Genomic DNA, 21126 nt, shown 5'->3' with positions numbered 1-21126 from the left:
CTTTCTTTGTTTCTTGTTGATCAGCCAATACTCTACCCATGCTCGTTTCCTTCCTGTAATCCCCTGGGGTCTCCTCACTGCATGACTGGTTGAGCCTCTCTGCTGCGTTTCTGCTTTGGCCATTATTGACGTTTGTCCCCCTTTCAGTTTACAGTCAAAGAATTCAAAGACCACATTTCCAGCTCTGTGAACATCCCAGCTGACAAGCAGAGGCTCATTTACCAGGGCCGGGTCTTGCAGGACGACAAGAAGTTGAAAGATTACGGCAAGTGTCAACCGCAGGTTTCTTAAATCTCCAGCCCCTCTCCTTAATCCCGAGCCATCGCGGGGCCCACCTGCTTTGCGTACATGGTCGGAGTCTCCGTTGATGATGCCGAGTCAACCATTGATTTAGTTGGGTAGCGTAATCGGTTTAAACCTCAGTCCCTGCGGGCTTCTGATTTTGATTACTGAAAGCTTTTGAAAGGACAAAGCTGATGGGACAGTTGGCTGTTGTAGCACCAGCAATCGGGACTAGGGTTCAAATCCCGCGCTGTCTGTAAGGAGTTTGTACGTTCTCCCTGTGTCTGCATTGGTTTCCTCCCACCGTTCAAAAACGTGTAGGTCAATGGGGTGTAGTTGGGAGGCACGTGCTCATGAGCTGAAAGGACCTGTAACTGTACTGTGTGTCCTTAAAAAAAAAGTTTTGAAAACTGTGCCCAATTATGAATAGATGAAATAGTAGCTCAGCTGCCCATGTCAGTGCCCTTGTGGGTGTTCTCTGAATCCTCGGTTCCTCCGGAAAGGGGTACAGTAACAATGTTTTGACAGATTTGGGAACAGGAAGGACTCAGAAGGATATGGACCAGATGCAGTCAAATGGGACTAGCCCATATTGCCAGCTTGGTCGTCATGGGCAGGTCAGACCGACGGGACTGTCCCACGCCATCTGGCTGTCTAACTCTATGACTTCTGTCTTCTCCAGATGTGCACCACAAGGTCATCCACCTGGTGGAGCGCGCTCCCCCACAGGCGCAACAGACAGCAGGTGGACTGCCCTCAGCGGGCACCTCCACGTCGCATCCCGGAGCCGGGCGCGGGGCGCCAGCCGGGCCCCATGACCGGAACGCCAACAGCTATGTCATGGTGGGCACCTTCAACTTGCCGGTCAACCTTCTGGACCCTCAGCAGATACAGGTCAGTGATGGTGGACAGAGGATGGGGTGGGGGTTGCAGCAAGTGGGAGCCGGCTGCAGAAAGTGCTGCTGCTCACTCCCCTGTCCTGCTCATTCGCTGCCTTCTCTCCCTCCCTACAACAAAAGGGGGGGGATGTTAACCTTGGGGGGCACGTCAGGCTTTCTGCTTCAGAACTGGAGCAAGCACCAACTTGCGTACATGGCCTTCAAAATATATTGCCAAACGCCCCCTCCCCCCCCCCACCCACCCCCCCGGCTGTGGGGAAAGCACATAATTGACTCAGTTGGTGGGAAAGATGAGATAGAGATGTCGTCTGACTGGTGAGAGATTGTGCAGCTTTCGGAGACGGTCATTTTTTTTTAACCTAGAACTTGACATGATTTTTTTAAAAATTCTGAAGTGTCTCCCTTCCTTCCGGGAAAGGCCGTTCACACAGGAACAACTCCAAATATCCGTACCACTTCGTGAGTTTAGACAGAATACCTGGTGTGATATTTAAGGAGCCCGGACGTCTTATTAATTAGCCCATTGTTCACGGATCTCCTTCAGTTCAGTTTAGACGGCAGGCGATCCATGAAAAGAAAATCTCAGAACAGGAATGAGTCTTTATTCCTTTTCCGATCTTTTTACACAGACTGCATTCCGGGAAATTCCTGGAACGCTGTGGTTGTGTGTTTAAAAAAAACTTAAGTGAGGCGGCTGAGTATCCCAGGTGGGTAGCTTGTGCACGGCGCAAGTAATTTGGAACTGAACTCGATGCTAACCCAAGCTAGAAGGCTTGAGTTACAGAAGCTGGACAGCTGGGTCTTTATTCCCCTGGAGAGCAGGGGGCTGAGGTTTGCAAAAATTATGAGGGGCATAGATATGGTAAAATGGACACAGTACAGTAAAAGTTCAGAAATCCAGATCACCAGGGAATCCGGTCTTCTCAAAACTCTCAAACTTTTAAACTTTACCAGGGCTTTTGTGTGCGTGCATAAGCGCCACAGATGCATAGAAGTTGCGGAACTGAACAAATAAATATTTATTTGGGTTTTGTATTTTACATTAAAAAATATTTCCTTAATAAACTATCAAAATTTATGTGTTCATGTCTTCTTCATTCTCTGGAAATTAGAATTTTAAAAGTACTTCCCGAGAATCTGGACCGACCAATCACAAATTTTAGGACTTTTACTGTATTCCCCCAGATTTGAGGAATCTAAAACAAGTGGGTACAGATTTGAGGGGAGAGATTGGAGAGCTGAGGGCCATTTTGTTTTCACTCGGAGGCCCATCCATGCCTGGAGTGAGCTTCCAGTGGAAGACACAGGTACAACTAATGTTCTAAAGACATTTGGACTATGAAGGGTTTAGAGGGATTTGTAGCAATATGCAGGTAAATGGGACTAGTCATGAATTGCTCAGGGGTTTGTGCAATGCTCTCTGACACTGAATGGGGATCTGAGCATTTGAGGCTTGTCTCCACCTCGGACCCCTTTCAATATCCGGTCAGGAAGTGGGGTGACCAGGACCAACGTAAGAGAGAAAGGTTTCAGCAGAGGCTTCCTTTCCCGCAAAAAGGGAGGAAACTGTTTTAATTTTGATGGGAAGAGAACAGGCTGAAGTGTCAGCAGGAGAATATTTGCATAAGAATTTTGTAACTTGTTTAGTTTAATAATTATTTTTAGTAAGGCATTTGACAAGGTCCCCCATGAGAGACTCGTTCAGCAAGTCATGAGGCAGGAGATCCATGGAACCTTGGTTGTGTGGATTAAAAATTGGCTTGCAGGTAGAAAGGAGGGCAGTTGTAGTGGATGGAAAGTATTCTACCTGGAGGTCAGCAACTCATGGAGTTCTGGATGGATCTGTTCTGCAACCTCTGCTCTTGTGATTTTTATAAATGACCTGCATGAAAAAGTAGAAGGAAATGTCAGTAAAGTTTGTGGATGATACGAAGGTTGGAGGAGTTGTGGATAGCGCCGAAAATTGTTGGAGGTTCCAGAAGGATATAGACAGGTTGGAGAGTTGGGCGGAAAAACGGCAGGTGGAGTTCAATCCGGATAAATGTGAGGCGATGCATTTTGGAAGGTCAAACCTGCAGGCTGAGTACAGGGTTAATGGCCGGATACTTGACAGTGTGGAGGAACAGAGGGACCTTGGGGTCCAAATTCAAACATCTCACAAGGTCGCCGTGCAGATTGATAGGATAGTTAAGAAAGCCTGTGGGATGCTGGGCTTCGTTAGTCGGGGGATTGAGTTCAAGAGTTGGGAGGTCATGTTGGAACTCTACAAATCTCTGGTGAGACTACACGGAGTATTGTGTTCATTCTTGGTCACCTCATTACAGGAAGGATATGGAAGCTATGGGGAGCGTGCAGAGATTTACCTGGATTGGAAAATAAGCCTTATGAGGCTTTGCTCTTTGGGGTAAAGAAGGATAAGAGTTGACCTAATAGAGGTCTACAAGATTCTGAGAGGCCTAGATAGGGTAGATGGCCAGTGCATTTTTCCCAGGGCAGGTGTAGCAAACACCAGAGGGCATCTGTACAAAGTGAAGAGAGGAAAGTTTCGGGGAGACATCATGGGTAAGTTTTTCACACAGAGTTGAGCGTGCCTGGAATGCCTTGCCAGAAGCTGAAACATCAGGGGCATTTAAGAGACTCTTAGACAGGCAAATGCATGAAAGAAAAATAGAGGGTTACGAGGTAGGGAAGCTTTAGTTTTTTTTTGGTAGGAATATACTGTATAGGGTGGCATAACATCGAGGGCCGAAGGGCCTGTACTGTGCTGTAATGTTTTATGTGCTAATAATGGAGATAGGCAAAGAACAAGCTAAATTAGAGATGGGTTGGCAGGACATCCAGCCAGGTTTAAATGTGGACAGTAAAAGAGCTGCCTGCAGGTGACTTTTGAAGAGGGGACATTTTGGGTCGTATGGCTCCTCCCAATTGGCAGACCAGAGCCAGGGTTTCCTGATGATGGGGAAGGAAGAAAATGTGGTGAAAACAAAATGATTCTCAAATTAGAGTGGGCGCGAAGAATAAAATTAGACTGGCAGAGAGAGGATACGAAAGTCTGTATAGCTAGTCATCAGTTAAAAGTCATTTGAGGCTCTAGTAAACACAGATATAAAGTATTCATTGAGGAAGAGATTTTGATGAAAGGTTTGGAAAAGTGAAGATGGTAGAGGCTGATGGATGGGGTGTAAACAAATGGTCAGGATGCACTGGAGAGGCTCTCAGCCGGCAATGGGGAGTCACCCGGTCTGGATGGCTTATATCCCAAGTTAAGTGAATTAGAGATAGAGAGTGTACAAGGGTTTGCAGCCATCTTTTGACATAAAGCAAGTGACAGTGTATTGGGAGGGATGTAGCCTGGGAACCTTTGGCTGGTACCTTGAACATTAGTGATCTGTAAAGTTTTTTAAATGACAGGGAGAAATCCTTTCAGTCTCTTGGAGAGGTTTTAGTTCATTAAGGACAGCCACCATGGATTGAGTTTGACTGACAGTAGATGTGGCAGTCATGTTTCCCATGGCGGGGGGGCGGGGGGGAATTCTAGAACAAGAGGGCACAACTTCAGGTTAAAAGGGCATCAATTTAAAACAGAGATGCGGAAAAATTTCCTTAGTCTGTGGACCTTGTTGCCTCAGGAGGTTGTGGAAGTGAGGCCGTTGGGTGTATTTAAGGCAGAGATTAACAGGTATTTAATTAGTCAGGGCATCATGTGTTACAGGGAGAAAGCTGGGGAGTGGGGCTGAGTGGACCTGGCTGAATGTTGATGAAGTGGAATGCAGTGGATGGAAAGAAAGCATTTAACAATGGTTGACTAAAGGCAATTTTGTGTAATATTACACTTCTGTTTTTAGTACTTGACAAACAGTATCTGATTTGGCAGGAGAGGCAGTGTGAATGGTCTGAGATTGACCTTTGGACGGAGAGCAGCCAATCATTTTTCAGGCAGAAATGCTCCCCAGATGCCAAAGCCAAGACCTATCAATGCCTTTTTTAAAAAAATTACAATGTATATTTGCATACAGTCAATGCTGTACAGAATAAATATTACAATGTGCCGTTTATGTCAAATTGGGAGTGTGGGTGAGAACCATTTTTCAGAAATGGGCTAGAAAAATGGGATTTCAATGTGGAGAGGTGTGAAGTGATAGGATGGGGTGCAGATATAATGGCACGGTGCCATATAACATTCAAGTTCACGGTCTGTGACACCTGGGGATTTCGTGCGTTTATCTTTATGTCTGCTCATATTGAGGGAACAGTCGGCAAAATGCATGGATAGCAGGCTTCTTAAATAGAAATATTCAGGGACTTTACAATGCTGGACTTTTATAGAAGGTTTGGTTACAGTCCCAAGCACACTTTGGGGGGGTGGGGGGGGGATGTGAAGGTCCTTGAGAGAATGGTGGAGATTTATGAAAATTCCTCCAGGAATTTTAATTAGTTTAGTTGGAGGATCCAATTGATGCTCTTTGGAAGCTAAGGTTTGGAGGAAGGTTTACTGTGGGTGAATGAGATTGAGAGTGTGAGAGTCCAGGACAAGAGGGGACTACTTCAGGATTAAATGGCATCTGCTTAGAACAGAGGAATTTCTTCAGCCAGAGGGCGGTGAATCTGTGGAATTTGTTGCCACAGGGGTTATGGAGGCCGGGTCATTGGCAGAGATTGATAGATTCTTGATTAGCTAGGGCATCAAAGGTTATGGGGAGAAGGCTGGGCAGTGGGGCCAAGTGGGAGAATGGATCAGCTCATGGTGGGGCAGACTCGATGGACTGAGTGCCCTATTTCTGCTTCTTTGTTGTGTGGGCTTATAAGTTCCAACAAAGAAAGGTTGTTTCATCGTGAATATATGGTATCAGGATTGGGAGGCATGGATTTTCCCATGAGAAGTGCCGGGAATGATTGAAGTACTTCTACACCAATCAGGTTGCTGGTGGAAGAGTGGAACGATGAGAATGTATGTGAGGGACAATAAACATGCAGGGCTATGGGAGAGCAACTGGTTGCTCTTGAGAGAGTAGCACAGGCTTAACGGGGTGAATGGCAGTGCCGTTAATAATCCTTGAATGGAACGTCAGGATGCTCAAAAGGTTGAACAAAAGCAGTTGGTCAGTGTGTTTTCATTTGGTCTTGGTGCCAGATATGAGTTGTGGGACTTGGGAAATCAGTTTGTTTGGGACATTGGATGATTGGGCAATGGCAACTGGGAGTGACTTCCCTCTCTGGCATCTTAAAGGCGCTGTTTTACAGTATTTCTGTCAAGAGAAGAACCTTACCCTCGGATTCTGCCCCATGAGCTTGTGGTCATTGTTCACAAGATACAGGTGCAGAAGTAGGGTCTGCCATTCTATCACAAGCTCCCACTCAGCCCCACAGCCCTGCCTTCTCCTCGAAACCCCTGACGTCCTGTCAATATCTGGCTTAACCGCACCCAGCAATCTTGCTTCCACAGAATCACAACCCTCTGGCTCAAGAAAGTTTTCCACATCTCCGTTTTAAATTAGTGCCCTTTTACCCTGAAGTCGTCCCCTCTAGTCCCAGACTCCCCCCCACCACGGGAAATAACCTTTCCACATTTACTCTGTCCAGGCCTTGCAGCAATTTGAAATGTCTTTGAGGTTCCCCCTCATCCTCTGTCCTCCCAACGAGTACAGTCAAATGTTCCTCAAACACTAACCCTCTCATTCCTGGTATTATTCAAGAAAATCTTCTCTGAACCATCTCCAAGGCCAGGACGTCTTTTCTCAAATAACGCACCCAGAACTATACACAGTACTCCAAGTGAGGTCTCGCCAGTGCTTTGTAGGTTCTCATCACATCCCTGCTCTTGTATGCCACTCAAGTTCCTTTGCGCCTCTGAATTTTGAATTTTCACCTCATCTAAATAATAGTCTTCCCATCTATTTCTTCTATAAAAGAAATTTTTCATTTATTCCACCCCCACTGGAACTTTGTTCTGACATTTTCCTACAGGGACATGAACCCAGTATGAAAAGATTGAATCTAAGTGGAAGTCAGGAGGTTAGTTGGTAGGTAAATGTAGAACCAGGGAGCATGGCCTCCAGATTCAGGAAAGTAGATGTAAGAGAGAAGTGAGGAGGATCTGCTTATCTGCTTCTGCTGGAGAGTAGTGAATCTGCGGAATTCTCTGCCTAGTGAAGCACGAGAGGCTGTCTCACCACATGCAGATGGATAGGGGGATTTAGGATTACGGGTGGGGGGCAAGTCGAGCTGAGCCCACAGCCGGATCAGCCGTGATCTTATTGAATGGTGGAGCAGGCTCGAAGGGCCGGATGACCGGCTCCTGCTCCAATTTCTTGAGCTTTTCTCATTGTGGCAGGGATGTTTGTCCACGGTAAGCACTGGTTAGAAGTGATGCATGCAGGTACGTTTCCTGTTGGGAGTAGGGTGTTGGATGTTCGTATTGCTCCTTTTGTGCTACACCACAGAGCATAAAGGGACACAAGGCCAACTAGTGAGAGTCAAGTATTGCACGGGGAGGTAACAAAAGGCCATGTCAGGTCTATCACCTTGGTCCACACACTGAATCCTGCACTCTCTTGCAGCTGTGCTTGTTTCTTCCAGGCAGCTCAAAGCTCCCGGATAACTTGTGAATGCATGCACCTCGCTGAAGGGTGTGTCTTTTTGCTGCGTGCTTCTTCTCTCTCCCCCCCCCCACTCACCCCCACCCATAAAATACATACCACCTATTTTACGGTGTAGGGGTTCTCCCCGCATGGGAGCTGCGGTGTCGCCCCGGTGATGTTTCCTTTCCGTGTTGTTACAGCAATCAGTGCAGCAGGTGATGGCAGGTTTGAGTGAGGCTGGTCGGAGTGCTCGTGTCACAACTTCCACCGGGGTAAGTGATCGTGTGCGCCTCCTTGTGGCTGCGCTTGACTCGGGTGCACAGGCTGTCCGGTGTGGTCATCGCCTTTTCAGGCTGTCCCTTTTCAAAATCTCCTGCAATGCTGTTCAATGAAACCCTGGCACTTCGCACATCAGGTACGAGGGTTGTGCTGGCGGTGTGGTCTCGGCTGAGTATTTTGCATGTGGATATTTAGCATCACTCTCTGAAAGCCATTTGATTGTGAAACCCGAGGCAATTGTGCCCATTTTCCTCTTGAGAAGGGCTGACAGAATTGTTGGCTGCAGCAGGGGAGACCTTATTAAGGACTAAGAGCTTCGCCTGTGGCGAGGTTAATAAATTCTGCCCGGAGCCAGGGTGAGACTATCCGGAGCGAGCTGTCACAAGAGGTGATGATGCCAAAGATGGCAGGAGTATTTGGGAAGGCAAATACTATGTGGGCTTTCATTTCAAGGGGAGTAATGTATCAGAGTAAAGAGGTGTCGATGAGGCTCTATGGGGCACTGGTGAGACCTCAATTGGAGTAACTGTGTGCAGTTTTGGGCCCTTTATCTTAGAAGGGATGTAATGATGTTGGAGAGAGTACAGAGATTTACCAGAATGATTCTTGGTATGCAAGGGCTAACATAGGAGGAACGTTTAGCAGCTCTTGGGCTGTATTCATTGGAGTCTAGAAGGATGAGAGGGAACCTCAGAAACATTTCGAATACTGAAAGGATTGGACAGAGTGAATAAGTTATTTCCCTTAGTGGATGAATCCAGGACAAGACGGCACAGTCTTAGAATTAGAAAGTACCCATTTAAAACAGAGATGAGGAGAAATTTCTTGAACCAAAGGGTCGTGGATTTGTGGAATTTTTTGCCACGTACAGCTGTGGAGGCCTGATTGATAGGTCTCTAATTAGGGTATCAAGGGATATGGGGAAAAGGTTGGAATTTGGAACTAGATGTGAGTACAGTTTAGCTCAGGGTGGAGTTGTGGAGCAGACTCAACAGGCTGAATGGTCTACTTCTGTTCCTTTATCTTGTGAATAGAGGGGCCTGGCTCCATGCAGGCAAAAGGGGATCAGCAGAGATCAGCATCGCTGTCGGCCTGGAGGAGGAGGAGCCAAAAGGCTTCTGTGCCACACCTCGCTGATGCTATCGCAGAGATGGTTGGAGGAAGGAGACCGTGAAGGCAGGAGGAAAGTTATCAGGATGGTACAGTTTGTAACCTCGTGCACATCTCCGTGATCTGGTCACAGGCCCTGAGAGAGGAATTGAACTGTCGTGGATCGTGAGGAAGATTGCAGAACCATAGAACACTGCAGCTCAGAAAATTCTGGGCCAAAACATTACTATGCTCGTCCCACTGACCTGCACCCAGTCCGTAACCTTCCAGACCTCAACCATCCATGTATCTATCCAATTTGTTCTTAAAACTTCAGAGTAAGCCTGCACTTATCAAGCCAGAAGGCAGCTGGTTCCACACTCCCACCACTCTCTGAGTGAAGAGGTTCCCCCAAACCTTTCCCCTTTCACCCTAAAGCTATATCCTCTCCTAATCTACGGGGAAAGAGCCTACTCGTATTTACTCTGCCTATACCCTATATAATTTTGTAAACCTCTAACAAATCTCTCCTCGTTCTTCTACACTCCAAGAAGAACACAATGGGAGGATGGTAAAGGTGTGATGCATTATGTTATATTTTGAATTTAATGGAGGGAACATTATGCTGCTGTGAATACACAAGGTGGTAGTGCAGATTGTGTGGGATAGAGAGGAGTAATGCAGAGGAAACGAGATAAAAGACTGCAGATATTTGAAATCTAAGTAAAAGTTAAAAAAATATGGTAACAGCAGGTCAGGTCATATGAATGGGAAGGAAATGGTTGCAGTTTCAGATTGGAAACCCTTTGTCATAACTGGATACATGGTTTAAAAAAAGAATAATGTTAAGTTTCGGAAGATGGCAGGAGGGATGGATAGGACAAAAGCAATATCTGTGGCAGGGTGAGACCAGATCAGACAGGTTAAAGGGACTCTTATGCTTCTTTACCTATGTTCTTTGTTGCTGCTGGCAGGGCTGTGGGACGAACCCAGCAAGTCCAGCTGAGGTGAAGGTAACTGATCAAAATCGCAGAGGTACGGAATCACACGGCCAAAAAATGCCTGTCGTTTGAGAATCTGGTTCGGGGCCCAGTGGCTGTAGCATGCCCAGGTGCAGTGTCGCTCCTCGAGCTTGCACTGTTAACAGCACAGGAGGCGAGAGCTCTGAGTGGGAGCGGGACAGAGAATGGTGGTGGCAGATGAGGAACAGCACCACATTCCATCTGGGAACCCTCCAACCAGATGGCATTAACAAAGACCTCTGGTTTCTGTTAGCACCCCCCACCCCCTTATCATCATCATCCCAATGTCTCCTTTCCTCTAGCCCTTCCCATCTGTTTCCCTTCGCAGAGCCACCCCTGCCCCCAGGTCAGTTCTCACCTGTCGCCTCTCTTGCCCTCATGTGATCTCCTCTACATTGGAGAGGCTGGACGCAGACTGAGAGATTGTTTAGTTGAGCACCTCAGCTCTGTCCACTGTGGTAGCGTGGATCTCCCAGTGACCACTCATTTCAATTCCCCAACCCATTCCCTTGCTGACCTGTCTGTCCACGGTCTCATCCACTGCCAGACTGAAAGACCACCCGCAAATTGGAGAAACATCTATCTTCCGTATGGGCACCTTCCATCGGGATGGCATTAACATCGACCTCTCTGGATTCTGTTATGTCTTCTTTCCTCAGGCTCTGTTTATCTCTTCCCTTTTCCCTCTTTCTTTCACGGACCCACCCCGAAACGTCGGTAATATATCTTTACCTCCTTTGAACACTGCGAGACTGGTTGAGTTCCTCCAGCATTTCTGCGTTTTTTACTGCAATCACCGAGTCTGCAGACTTTCATGTTTCAGTGAATTGTGCTAGAGTTTGCGAGAGGAACTCAGCCAGTCTTTCAGTGTTCATAAAAGCCAAAGAAATATTGCCGGCGTTTCGGGCCTGAGCCCTTCGATGAAATTTCCTGCCTGTAGATGGTGCACTTTGCCAGTGGAGGTTTTTATAACAGTAATGAGCAACATCATCTCATTGTTCCATGGCACACTGTGTTCAAAGGTTTATGGATGGCTCAGTGAGGGAGAAGAAAAGGAACAGTGGAAAGGTTTGGAAGATTTGTTTAGATGGTGTTTCTTCAGAGGAGAAGGAGAGTGACGGATTTTATACAGGATCGGAAATCGCTCCCTCCTGTGGTCTGTGCTTATCAACTTGACCTTGTTGTTGGGCTGCCCTGCTGATGACGAAGTTTGCCTCTGGACTTTGAGGTAGTAACCGAAGCTAATATGGTGCTATGGGAATGCTGCATTACCGGGCCATTAGCCTTTCAATGAACCAGCTGTTTGAGTGGTATGGCCAAAATTCAAAGGTAAGCTGTTTGGTTGCTGCCTTGGATGGTATTTTCCCCTCAGTCAGTAAGATGTTCTGGTCTGGTATGTTTGATTCCATAATGGATGCTAAAGGTGGCTATTTGCATGACACTCAGTGCTGTTACGATATTTCATTGCTTTGTGTGGCTCTATATTAAAGAATCTTTTCTATACTTGCATGTATGATCCAATGATCATGGAGGGGGGGAATCAGAGGTGGAGAGAGTGAGCAAATTTAAGTTCTTGTGAGTCACTATCTTGGAGGATCTTTCCTGGATCCAACACCCAAATGGCATTGTGAAGAAAGCAGGTCAGCACCTCTACTTCCTCATGAGTCTGCAGAGATTTGGCATGACATCAGCAAATTTCTACAGACGTGTGGTGGAAAGTGTGTTGCATCACGGTCTGGTATGGGAACACCAATGCCCCTGAGTGTAAAGCCCTGCAGAGTCCAGGACATCACGGGCAAAACCCTTCCCACCATCGGGAACATCTACAGGGAAAGCTGCCGTCGGAGAGCAGCAGCAATCATCAAGGATCCACTTCACCACTCTGGGTAATAAGATCCTGGACACCTGGTACCAGAATGGGATCAGGTGTATCGAGGATTTTTACCAGCAGCTCATGTCACTTGAGCAGTTGAGGAACAAATATGATTTATCTAATAGAACATTCTTCTGCTCTCTGCAAATAAGATCTTCCTTCAGGAAAATTTTGGACCATCTACTATAGTGACCTAACTGTAGTGACATGGAGGTACAAATTTGAAAGGGGTATGATTGTAAATTTATCTCTAATACGTATTACATATTGCTAAGTGTGGGCCCAAAACCGGGATTACACATCGAGGGAAAGATGGGTGTCAGACCTGACAACAGTCAATGTCCTGTGTCTAGATAGCGTGACTGGAGTCATCAACGCCAGATACAGGTGGGTGCAATAGAATTTCTTGCACCAGCTGTACCTCGCACCACAAAAATTAAACAAATCAAAGCCAGAAATTTTGGAAGTGTGCTTTAGGTGTGGTGTGGAGATTAGAACCTACACCTGGCTGTGAACAAGAGCGAAATCCTTCTGGGGGAACATTCTGAAAAAAAATGACAAAGGCGGATTTTCCACAGGATCCGGAGTTGTGCCTTCTGGGAGATATTCGTGAGTTTTAAACTGTCCAAATACCAAATTTAGTTTGTGATGGTCGCCCTGTCGGTAGACAGGAAGTGTATAGCAGTTATGTGAAAGTCCGACTCCCAATTAAATGCCACATGATGGACTGTGGAAGTGCAGTGTTGCATTCCCCGTACAATCTAAGAAGGAAATATGACAGATTCGTTGGAGTGTGGCAACCCTATTTGAAGTACATTGATACACAGATTTGACTACCTCCCCCTTTGAAATATGAGTACTGTAATAATTCGTCCCAGTAGGAAAATGAGTGGGAATAAGGAAGTAGGATATGACACAGGTGAATTTTTATATTTCTGACTTAGCTCATTTTATTCCTTACTTTTTTTATGTCATCACTATGATTGCTTTTGTTCCTAGGGTTCTGTAGGGGTATTTGTACAATTTATATGACCATTTGCTCAGTTGGGGTGGGGGGATAAATACATATTTTCTGTTACATGAGTGTTGAAGGGGATGGTATTGTTTGTTTGAATTTATGGAAATCAAAGATCAAATATTAAAAAAAGGATCCGCACCACCCTGTGCACGTTCTGTTCTCACTGCTGCCGTCAGGAAAGAGGTAACGGTGCCACCAGACTCACACCACCAGGTTCAGGAACAGCTGCTGCCCCTCCCCCATCAGACTCCTCAGGGATTTATTTAGCGACTCTTACTCTTGCATTTTATTGATTTTATTCTCTCTCTCTGCATTGTGCGATCAGTTTATTTGCATTTCATTATTAGCTTGCACGTGCACGTTAAGTCAGTTTTTTTTCTGCACTGCCAAAAAGTGGTAATTCTGCCGTGCCCTCAGGAGAAAGGATGTGATGTCAAGTATGTACTCTGCCAAAAAAAATCAGGTGCTGGTTTATTTTTCCAGCATTAAATATGTGTTATTTCTGAGAGATTATACAAAGAATCATAGAAAATGCTGTCCCCTTATTCCCGTGATCAGAAGTGCCCAGTTCAGAGTTCTAATCTGCAATGTTCTGTCTGTTCATTTCACCCTGTTCAACTGATAGAGCAATGAAAAGCTCCAAAGGATAAACTTTGCATTAGTGGCTGGAATTGTGTGTTTCAAAATCAGTCAATTGTTTTCACATTTAAAAAAAATCTATTTGTTTGCTCCCATTGTTGACTGTGCTGGAGAAATTGCTTCTGAGCTAAAGAGACATTTAGAATAGATTTTATTGGTGCATCTTGAGTCGGACTGTTTAACTCTCCACTACTATTCGCCATCTATGAGGAAGAGAATTCTACTTATTGATCTCTTTCTACTCCCTTTTCAATCATCGATGATTCATTACACCCTGCATTTTCACTCCAAAGGTTCAAAAAGCAAGCAATGCAAAGCCAGCAACTCCTGTATGAAACCTGGTTCCCACCCACACTCTTCTTACACTGAGGTTATTAGCCCTTGGCGGAGTTGCTGCAATCCATGAGATGTCTCTGAACCTCCTCAGTGTTTGCAAGGTTATTATATATCACTGGAGCTGAAAACCAGTTCTGCCTTGGCTCCCTCTTGTGATAAATGGATAATGTTGGAGAATTGTGTGGCATGAATAAATAAGTCCATTTACATTTTGAGTTGCCTTTCCTCCCAGAACAGACGTTGAGATGGATTGCTAACTTTTAATTGAGGAAGGTTCTGACAGGCTAACGTTGCTGACTTGGCAACCCGTGGGGGAAGGAGGGAGAGGCGCCACATTATTTGCATGCTTGTGAAGTTTTGAGGCTGGTAGGTGGGGAGGACCTATTTTCCCTTCCAGGAACAAGAGCTCATGGAAGGATTGGAGGGAAGATAAAGAGGGGGGGGTGTTAAAGTGGACCTGCGAGCACTTGACGAAAAAACACAAATACGGCTGCCAAGTGCTCTGTTTTTGCTTTGCAAAACGTGAGAACTCCATGACAGTGATAGGCATTCTGCCCCCTGCAGCTAGTCTCACCACAAGGAACCCTGCTGTGTGTCTCACAGGTTCCATATTTATGCAGACAAAACTTTTCCAGAACTTATGAACAGACTTTTCAATACGTGTTTCTTGGGATTCGTTATAACCGGTTGTATCCTTTACTGTCTTTGCCAGATATGGAGTTGTTGTTCTTCTTCACATTCGGCTTTAGCCTTGTTGAATCATCAACATATCGAATAGAATATTCTGGATCTTTAAAAGTTTTGATTTCACTGCTTTAAGACTCGCATCCTCAGGGAAGGTTGGGGAAGCATTTTCGAGGCTGGTGGGGATCTGGAGCTTGCTGCCTGAGAGGGTGGCAGAGCAGGAAACCCTCAAAACAGTTCAACAAAGTCTCTGGATGGGCAGTCGAAGGGCTATGGACTCCATCTTGTGATCCCTCTTCTGTGCCCAGCCTCGACAGTGAGTTAAATATTCTCCAGTGTGATAAATTTTCTGCAAGTCCATGATTCTGGCACAGTCAGCACAACACTATTGCAGCACCAGCGACCCAGTTAGAACCTGGCTCTGTCCGTAAGGAGCTTGTACCTGCTTTGTTCTTTGGATTTCTCCCACCCTCCAAAGAAATGCAGGGTTAATAGGTTGGTTGGGTATATTAGGGCAGCACAGGACCCGTTGGCCAGAAGGGCCTATTACCGTACAGTGTATCTAAAATTGAAATAAATTAAATTTTAAAAATAAGGTCACTTAACTACATGATTGAAAGAGTGCAGGGAAGATTTACAAGGAACTTGAGGAACTAAATTACAGGGAAAGGTTTATTCCCTGGAGTGCAGGAGAATGAGGGGAGATTTGACAGACTTACACGAAATGAGGGGTATAGATAGAGTAAGTTGAAGCAGGCTTTTTCCACTGAGGTTTGGTGAAACAAGAACTGGGGACGTGGGTTAAGGGTGAAAGGTGAGATGTTTAGGGTGGAGCCTCTTCAAGCAGGGAATAGTGGGAGTGTTCCAGCTGAAGGGTTTAATGTGAGTACAATTTTGTCATTTAAGAAAAATGTGGGTATGTACATGGGAGGATTATGGAGGTGCAGCTCAATGGGATGAAGCAGAATAATAATTTGGCATGAACTAGATGGGCTGAAGGGTCTGTTTCTGTGCTGTAGTGTTCTGTGGTTCTAGCATCTGTCCCACTGTCACTGTTCTGTGGGGTTGAGTACTCAGCAACTTCACCATATTGGCTCAAGGGCTGTCCATATCTGATCCTTCATTGCCGTGGGCTGGATCGTAATTGGAATGCCCTTGAACGAGTTACTACTTGGGATTGTAGAACATAATCTGCACACTTGCCTCTGCCTGTGATTCCTTGTGTGTCTTTCTGGACTGTCACACTTCAAATGTTGCATTCAAATCTTTGCTGGAAAACAAAGATATTGGAATGTACTGATAAGACACGACATTAGAGTCGGAGCCTGTCATTATTTATTCAACAAAACTCTTGGCCCTAACCTGAAGCTGCAAATATATTTCACACTATATTCAGTTACAGCAGTCTTAAAAGACCCACCACTTCTGCTTGTTCAGAGAACATATATATCGTCTTTTATAGTTCAAGTTGTTACAACACAATGGAACCGCATTCTCTGGTCCTCGGTGCAAAACATGTAAACACACAACCAGGCAAGCATTATGAATCGAGAACAAATACATGTGTATATAGAATATAGAACTATGCAGCTCAGTACAGGCCCTTTGGTCCTCGATATTGTGCTGACATATATTCCTTCTGTAAAAAAAAGTACGAAATCCTCCCTACCCCATAGCCCTCTATTTTTCTTTCATCCATGTGCCTGTCTCTTAAATGTCCCCAATATTACAGCCTCCACCACCACCCCTGGCAAAATATATTTAAAATACAGGTACACAATCCTTTATCCGGAACCCTTGGGGGTCAGTGTGTTCCGAATTTCAGATTTTTCCGGATTTCGAAAAGCCAGATTTAAGCCTGCCTAACTCGCGCTGCCGGTCTCCCCCCCCCCACCCGACTCGCATTGCCATCTCTGTCCCCACTTGCCAGTTTTTGGAACTTTCCAGATTTTAGATGTCCGGATAAAGGATTTTGTACCTGTATAATATATAATAAATATCATTAAATAAATAGTAGTCTCTAAGGGTTAGTGTGAGCAATTCATTTAGTCATTCATTATTCTCACTGTCCATGGGAAAGATGCTGTTTCTCAGCCTGGTGGTACTGGCTCTGATACCCCTGTATTTCTTCCCCAACAGGAATAGCTGGAAGGTACCATGTATTGGGTGGTGAGGTTCCTCACTGATTTTACGGGCACTCTTTAAAACAACGATCCTGGTAAATCACGTCAATGGGGAGAGGGAGCCCCCAGTGGTCCTCTCTGCTGCTTTTAAGGTCCTTTGAATAGACCTCCAAACCAATTCTGTACAGCAACCAATCCACACTGACGTAGCCGGCCAGGACACTCTCGATAGAGCTTTTGTAGAAAGTTGACAGGATGGTAGCCAGTAGCCTTGCCTGGAAGTTCTGCACTGTTGCGCTTTCCTGACAAGTGAGGAGATACGTGCCAACAAAAGGTCACTCGTTAAGTGGACTCTGAGGAACTTGGTGCCCTTTATACTCACCACTCCTGGGATATTAATGTGTTGTGATTCTCTACAGCAACATACCACACTGTGACGTAGCCAGCCAGGACACTCTCGATAAAGCTTTTGTAGAAAGTTGACAGGATGGTAGCCAGTAGCCTTGCCTGGAAGTTCTGCACTGTTGCGCTTTCCTGACAAGTGAGGAGATACGTGCCAACAAAAGGTCACTTGTTAAGTGGACTCTGAGGAACTTGGTGCCCTTTATACTCACCACTCCTGGGATATTAATGTGTTGTGGAGAGTGGACACCCCCGGTCCTCCTGAATTATCCCACAAGAATAATAAAGTGTGGTGCAAAAAATGAATTAAATTCACCTTTTAAGATCTGCTTCAGTTTTTTTTAATTCCCTCCTAGATTTTAGTGGTGAGAAGAAAGTTCATCCCCCATTGAATGAATGACTGGATTCTGCTTCAGTGGCAAATCTCCAAGGCGCTACCCCTTCAGTGGGTTGTTTTAATGAAAGCCTTGTTCAGTTCCTCCTTGCCTAGATAACCTGTTGAAAGCACCTGTCGTTGTTTACCCCATTGGAAGCCACAATTGCGTTCTTCATTGTGTAGCTTGTGATGTTTGCAGCAATGATGTGTGGTAAACGTGACCCCATTTCAGGTCCTCAGTATTGTTCCAAAAGAATTAGCGATGCAGTGTCGAGTGGCCTTTGGGAGTACAGTAAAACGCCTGGTATCCGGCACCTATGGGGATTGGTAGATGCCAGATAAGTGTATTTTCTGGTTCCTTGAGACTTACAATGCCTAACTAATACACCTGCATTAAGAATAAACAGCTTAAAAGACAAAAATACTCTCCTTACACTGTACAAACTTCAATTCCATGAATATATAAACCGTGAATCATTTTAAAGGTAAAGGTTCCATGATTGTCCCATAATACTACATTTAGAATATAACGTGCATGAAATTCTTTAACTTTTGTGGATGAACAGGGGGAGTTTGGAGTCCAAATCCATAGATCCCAAGGTCACCGTGCAGGTTGATAGAATAGTTAATAAGGCCTATGGAATGTTGGGCTTCATTAGTCAGGGGATTGAGTTCAAGAGGTCATGTTGTAACTCTACAAATATCTGGTGAGACCACACTTAGAGTATTGTGTTCAGATCTGGTCACCTCATTATAGGAAGGATGTGGAGGGGGTACAGAGGAGATTTACCAGAATGTTGCCTAGATTAGAAAATAAGTCTTATGAAGCAAGGTTGTCTGAGCTGGGACTTTTCTCTTTGGAGTGAAGAAGGATGAGAGCAGGCTTGATTGAGGTTTTGCAAGATTATGAGAGGCGTTGATAGGATGGACGGCCAGTGCTTTTTCCCCAAGTCAGGAATAGAAACATCTGTACAAAGTGAAGGGAGGAATGTTTAGGGGAGACAAGAGTTGCATCTTTTAATACAGAGTTGTAGGTGCCAGGAATACCTTACCAGGGATGGTAGAGGAGGTTGAAACATTAGGGGCATGTGAGATATTCTTGGACAATCAAATGGATAGAAGAAAAATAAGGCTTATGGGTTAGGAAGGGTTTAGTTTTTTTTTTAAGGAATACAGTGCATATGGTTTGGCCCAACATCGAGGGCTGAAGATGCTCCTGTACTGTGCTGGAGTGTTCAATATTGTAAAACCAGGGGGCAGGAGAGAGACACTGCAGAAGCTGGAACCTGAAGCTCAAATAAAAGCTCTTGTAGCAGCAACTTCAGTAAATCAGGCAGCATCTGTGGAAGGAAATAGTTGACATTCTCCTCACCTGAGTGATGAAAATGGGAGAGCTGCCACTGGTGTGGACCTGTGGGTGGCGGGGAGCAGAACACAGAGCTCGCCGCAGGGTCCAACCTGCCCACTCCGGCCCAGCCTTCAAACAGCCTATTAAGGGAGCCAATGGTGGTGTTATTTAAAATCTTATGACCATGGTCATCTGTGCCCAAGATGCCGGCGCCTACGTTCGGCAGCAGCCAGAAAGGTTTGCAGACTCCATTGGTGCAGGGTACCAGAAAGGTGCCCACGGCAGTGGACCGGTGAGGGTTCCATGGCTGAGAAACTCACAGATGGTGGGCTGTCGGTGGCTCGAGAAGAGGAGCCCACGCAGGCTGGTGAGACTGCGGTCAAGGGGTTCGCGCCAGGCGAGGACTGCTGGAGCCTGGCTGAAGGGGTAGCAGGCATCGGAACCAGGATGTGAGAGGGCGCCGAGGGCACTGAAGGGTTGCCAATTGCGTTTGGATCTGGAGCTCGGGTTGCCGAGGCTTTGGACTGGACTGCAAGAGAGCTGGAGGCGAATCCACAGACATTTGGTTACTCTGATGGGACTCTCTTTTGCTTCTCTTTCTCTGACTTTTAAATGGCAATTTCTGAAGATGGTGAATCTGTTTGCTGTACAGCTGACAAAAAGTAATTTCATGTAATATGACACTTTATTACATGACAATAAATTGAATCTAGAAGAGTAGATATTTTAAAGCAGTCCTGTCACTTTGAGGTCAGTGTAGTTCTTTTTTTTAAATTTTTTATTTTTCACACCATAAATCACAATAGCCATGGTATACACTTTTTCTTTTTCACACATTTACAGTGACTTTTTCTCCCCCCCACCCCTCCCTCCTCCCAAGCCACCCCCCCACCCCCCCCCTCTCATCCATTTTAGGTATACAATCTAGGTTGCATTAATTCAGTCAGACAATGTTGTCATTCAACAAAAATACACCAGAAATTCTAGAGTCCATTCTTTTCTTTCCTTCTCCTTCCATCAACTTAGGTAATGTTTGTCCCCGGTAGGTTTTCGCTATTGTATTTAATGTAAGGCTCCCATACTTGTTCGAATATTTCAATATTATTTCTTAAACTATATGTTATTTTTTCTAATGGAATACATTTATTCATTTCTATATACCATTGTTGTATTTTCAAATTATCTTCCAATTTCCAGGTTGACATAATACATTTTTTTGCTACGGCTAGGGCTATCTTAACAAATCTTTTTTGTGCATCTTCCAAGTCAATTCCAAATTCTTTATTTTTTATGTTACTTAGGAGAAAGATCTCTGGATTCTTTGGTATATTGTTTTCTGTTATTTTATTTAATATCTGATTGAGATCATCCCAAAATTTTTCTACTCTCTCACATGTCCAGATTGCATGAATTGTTGTTCCCCTTTTTTTTTACATCGAAAACATCTATCAGATACTGTTGGGTCCCATTTATTTAACTTCTGCGGTGTAATGTATAGTCTGTGTAACCAATTATATTGTATCATACGCAGCCTCGTATTTATTGTAGTTCTCATCGTTCCAGAACATAATTGAGGTCAGTGTAGTTCTTTTCACAATTCTGCTATTAAATTAACAGTTGCCGCGTGAGATTTGATCTCCTGCCTCCAGATCCCTTGTCGGCTTGTGGTTATGAACTACTGTAACTTAGAATGAAGAAGGTGGATTGGTGTAACAGAGGAAAGTCTGGAGGGGCTGTGATTGTAGTGCAAGGCACAAGGGTGCTGGAGAAACTCAGCAGGTCAAACAGCGCCTGTAGGAAGTAAACAACAACCAATGTTTCGGAGTGATGTACGAAAGTCTGCTGATGCTGTGGTGTAGTCAAAACACGGTGTGACAGAGTATATAGATATATTTTTGGGAGATAAATTCAGAAAGGTTTGTTTGAGTAGGTCACATACAAACACTTTAAAACAGATCTTATTTGAAATACTGGAGCTCTGCTAATGGTAGACATATCGGCTCCACAGCCTTTGCAAGAGCTTCAGAGAGCACCCAAGAGAATTCACTAATGGATTGTTGTTTACAAAAAGGCAACAGATGAAAGAGCTTGTCGGAGCCGCAGATTGTCTGGAGCTGTTCTAAGAGGATCATGTGGCTTGGCAAGCAGAGAGAGTCAAACAGGCTTTCTCTCAGAGAG

General features: G+C 45.1%; 1 protein-coding gene and 1 long non-coding RNA gene across 12 annotated transcripts in view; one reads left to right on the top strand and one right to left on the bottom strand.

Annotated features, from left to right (window-relative positions):
- LOC138754715 (large proline-rich protein BAG6-like) overlaps positions 1–21126 on the top strand; it is a 115949-nt gene that overhangs the window by 9994 nt on the left and 84829 nt on the right. For 8 of the 10 annotated variants that reach the window (XM_069919445.1, XM_069919448.1, XM_069919449.1 and 5 more), the window contains 3 exons: positions 148–265; positions 965–1176; positions 7960–8031. In XM_069919445.1, the coding sequence (XP_069775546.1) occupies positions 148–265; positions 965–1176; positions 7960–8031 (402 nt within the window). The remainder of the gene's footprint in view (positions 1–147; positions 266–964; positions 1177–7959; positions 8032–21126) is intronic. The other 2 variants (XM_069919444.1, XM_069919443.1) reach the window with 1 other exon arrangement.
- Positions 15903–21126, bottom strand: part of LOC138754718 (uncharacterized) — a 36973-nt gene continuing 31749 nt past the window's right edge. Inside the window, exon 4 of one of the 2 annotated variants that reach the window (XR_011351902.1) lies at positions 15903–15969. This is a non-coding gene — a long non-coding RNA (uncharacterized lncRNA). Of the gene's footprint in view, positions 15970–17558; positions 17916–21126 lie in introns of those variants that run through there. The other variant, XR_011351901.1, reaches the window with a different exon arrangement.

Source organism: Narcine bancroftii, chromosome 2, assembly GCF_036971445.1.
Source record: "Narcine bancroftii isolate sNarBan1 chromosome 2, sNarBan1.hap1, whole genome shotgun sequence".
Taxonomy (NCBI): domain Eukaryota; kingdom Metazoa; phylum Chordata; class Chondrichthyes; order Torpediniformes; family Narcinidae; genus Narcine; species Narcine bancroftii.
The sequence above is the reverse complement of the archived record's forward strand: the minus strand, read 5'-3'. Positions and strand labels throughout refer to the sequence as shown.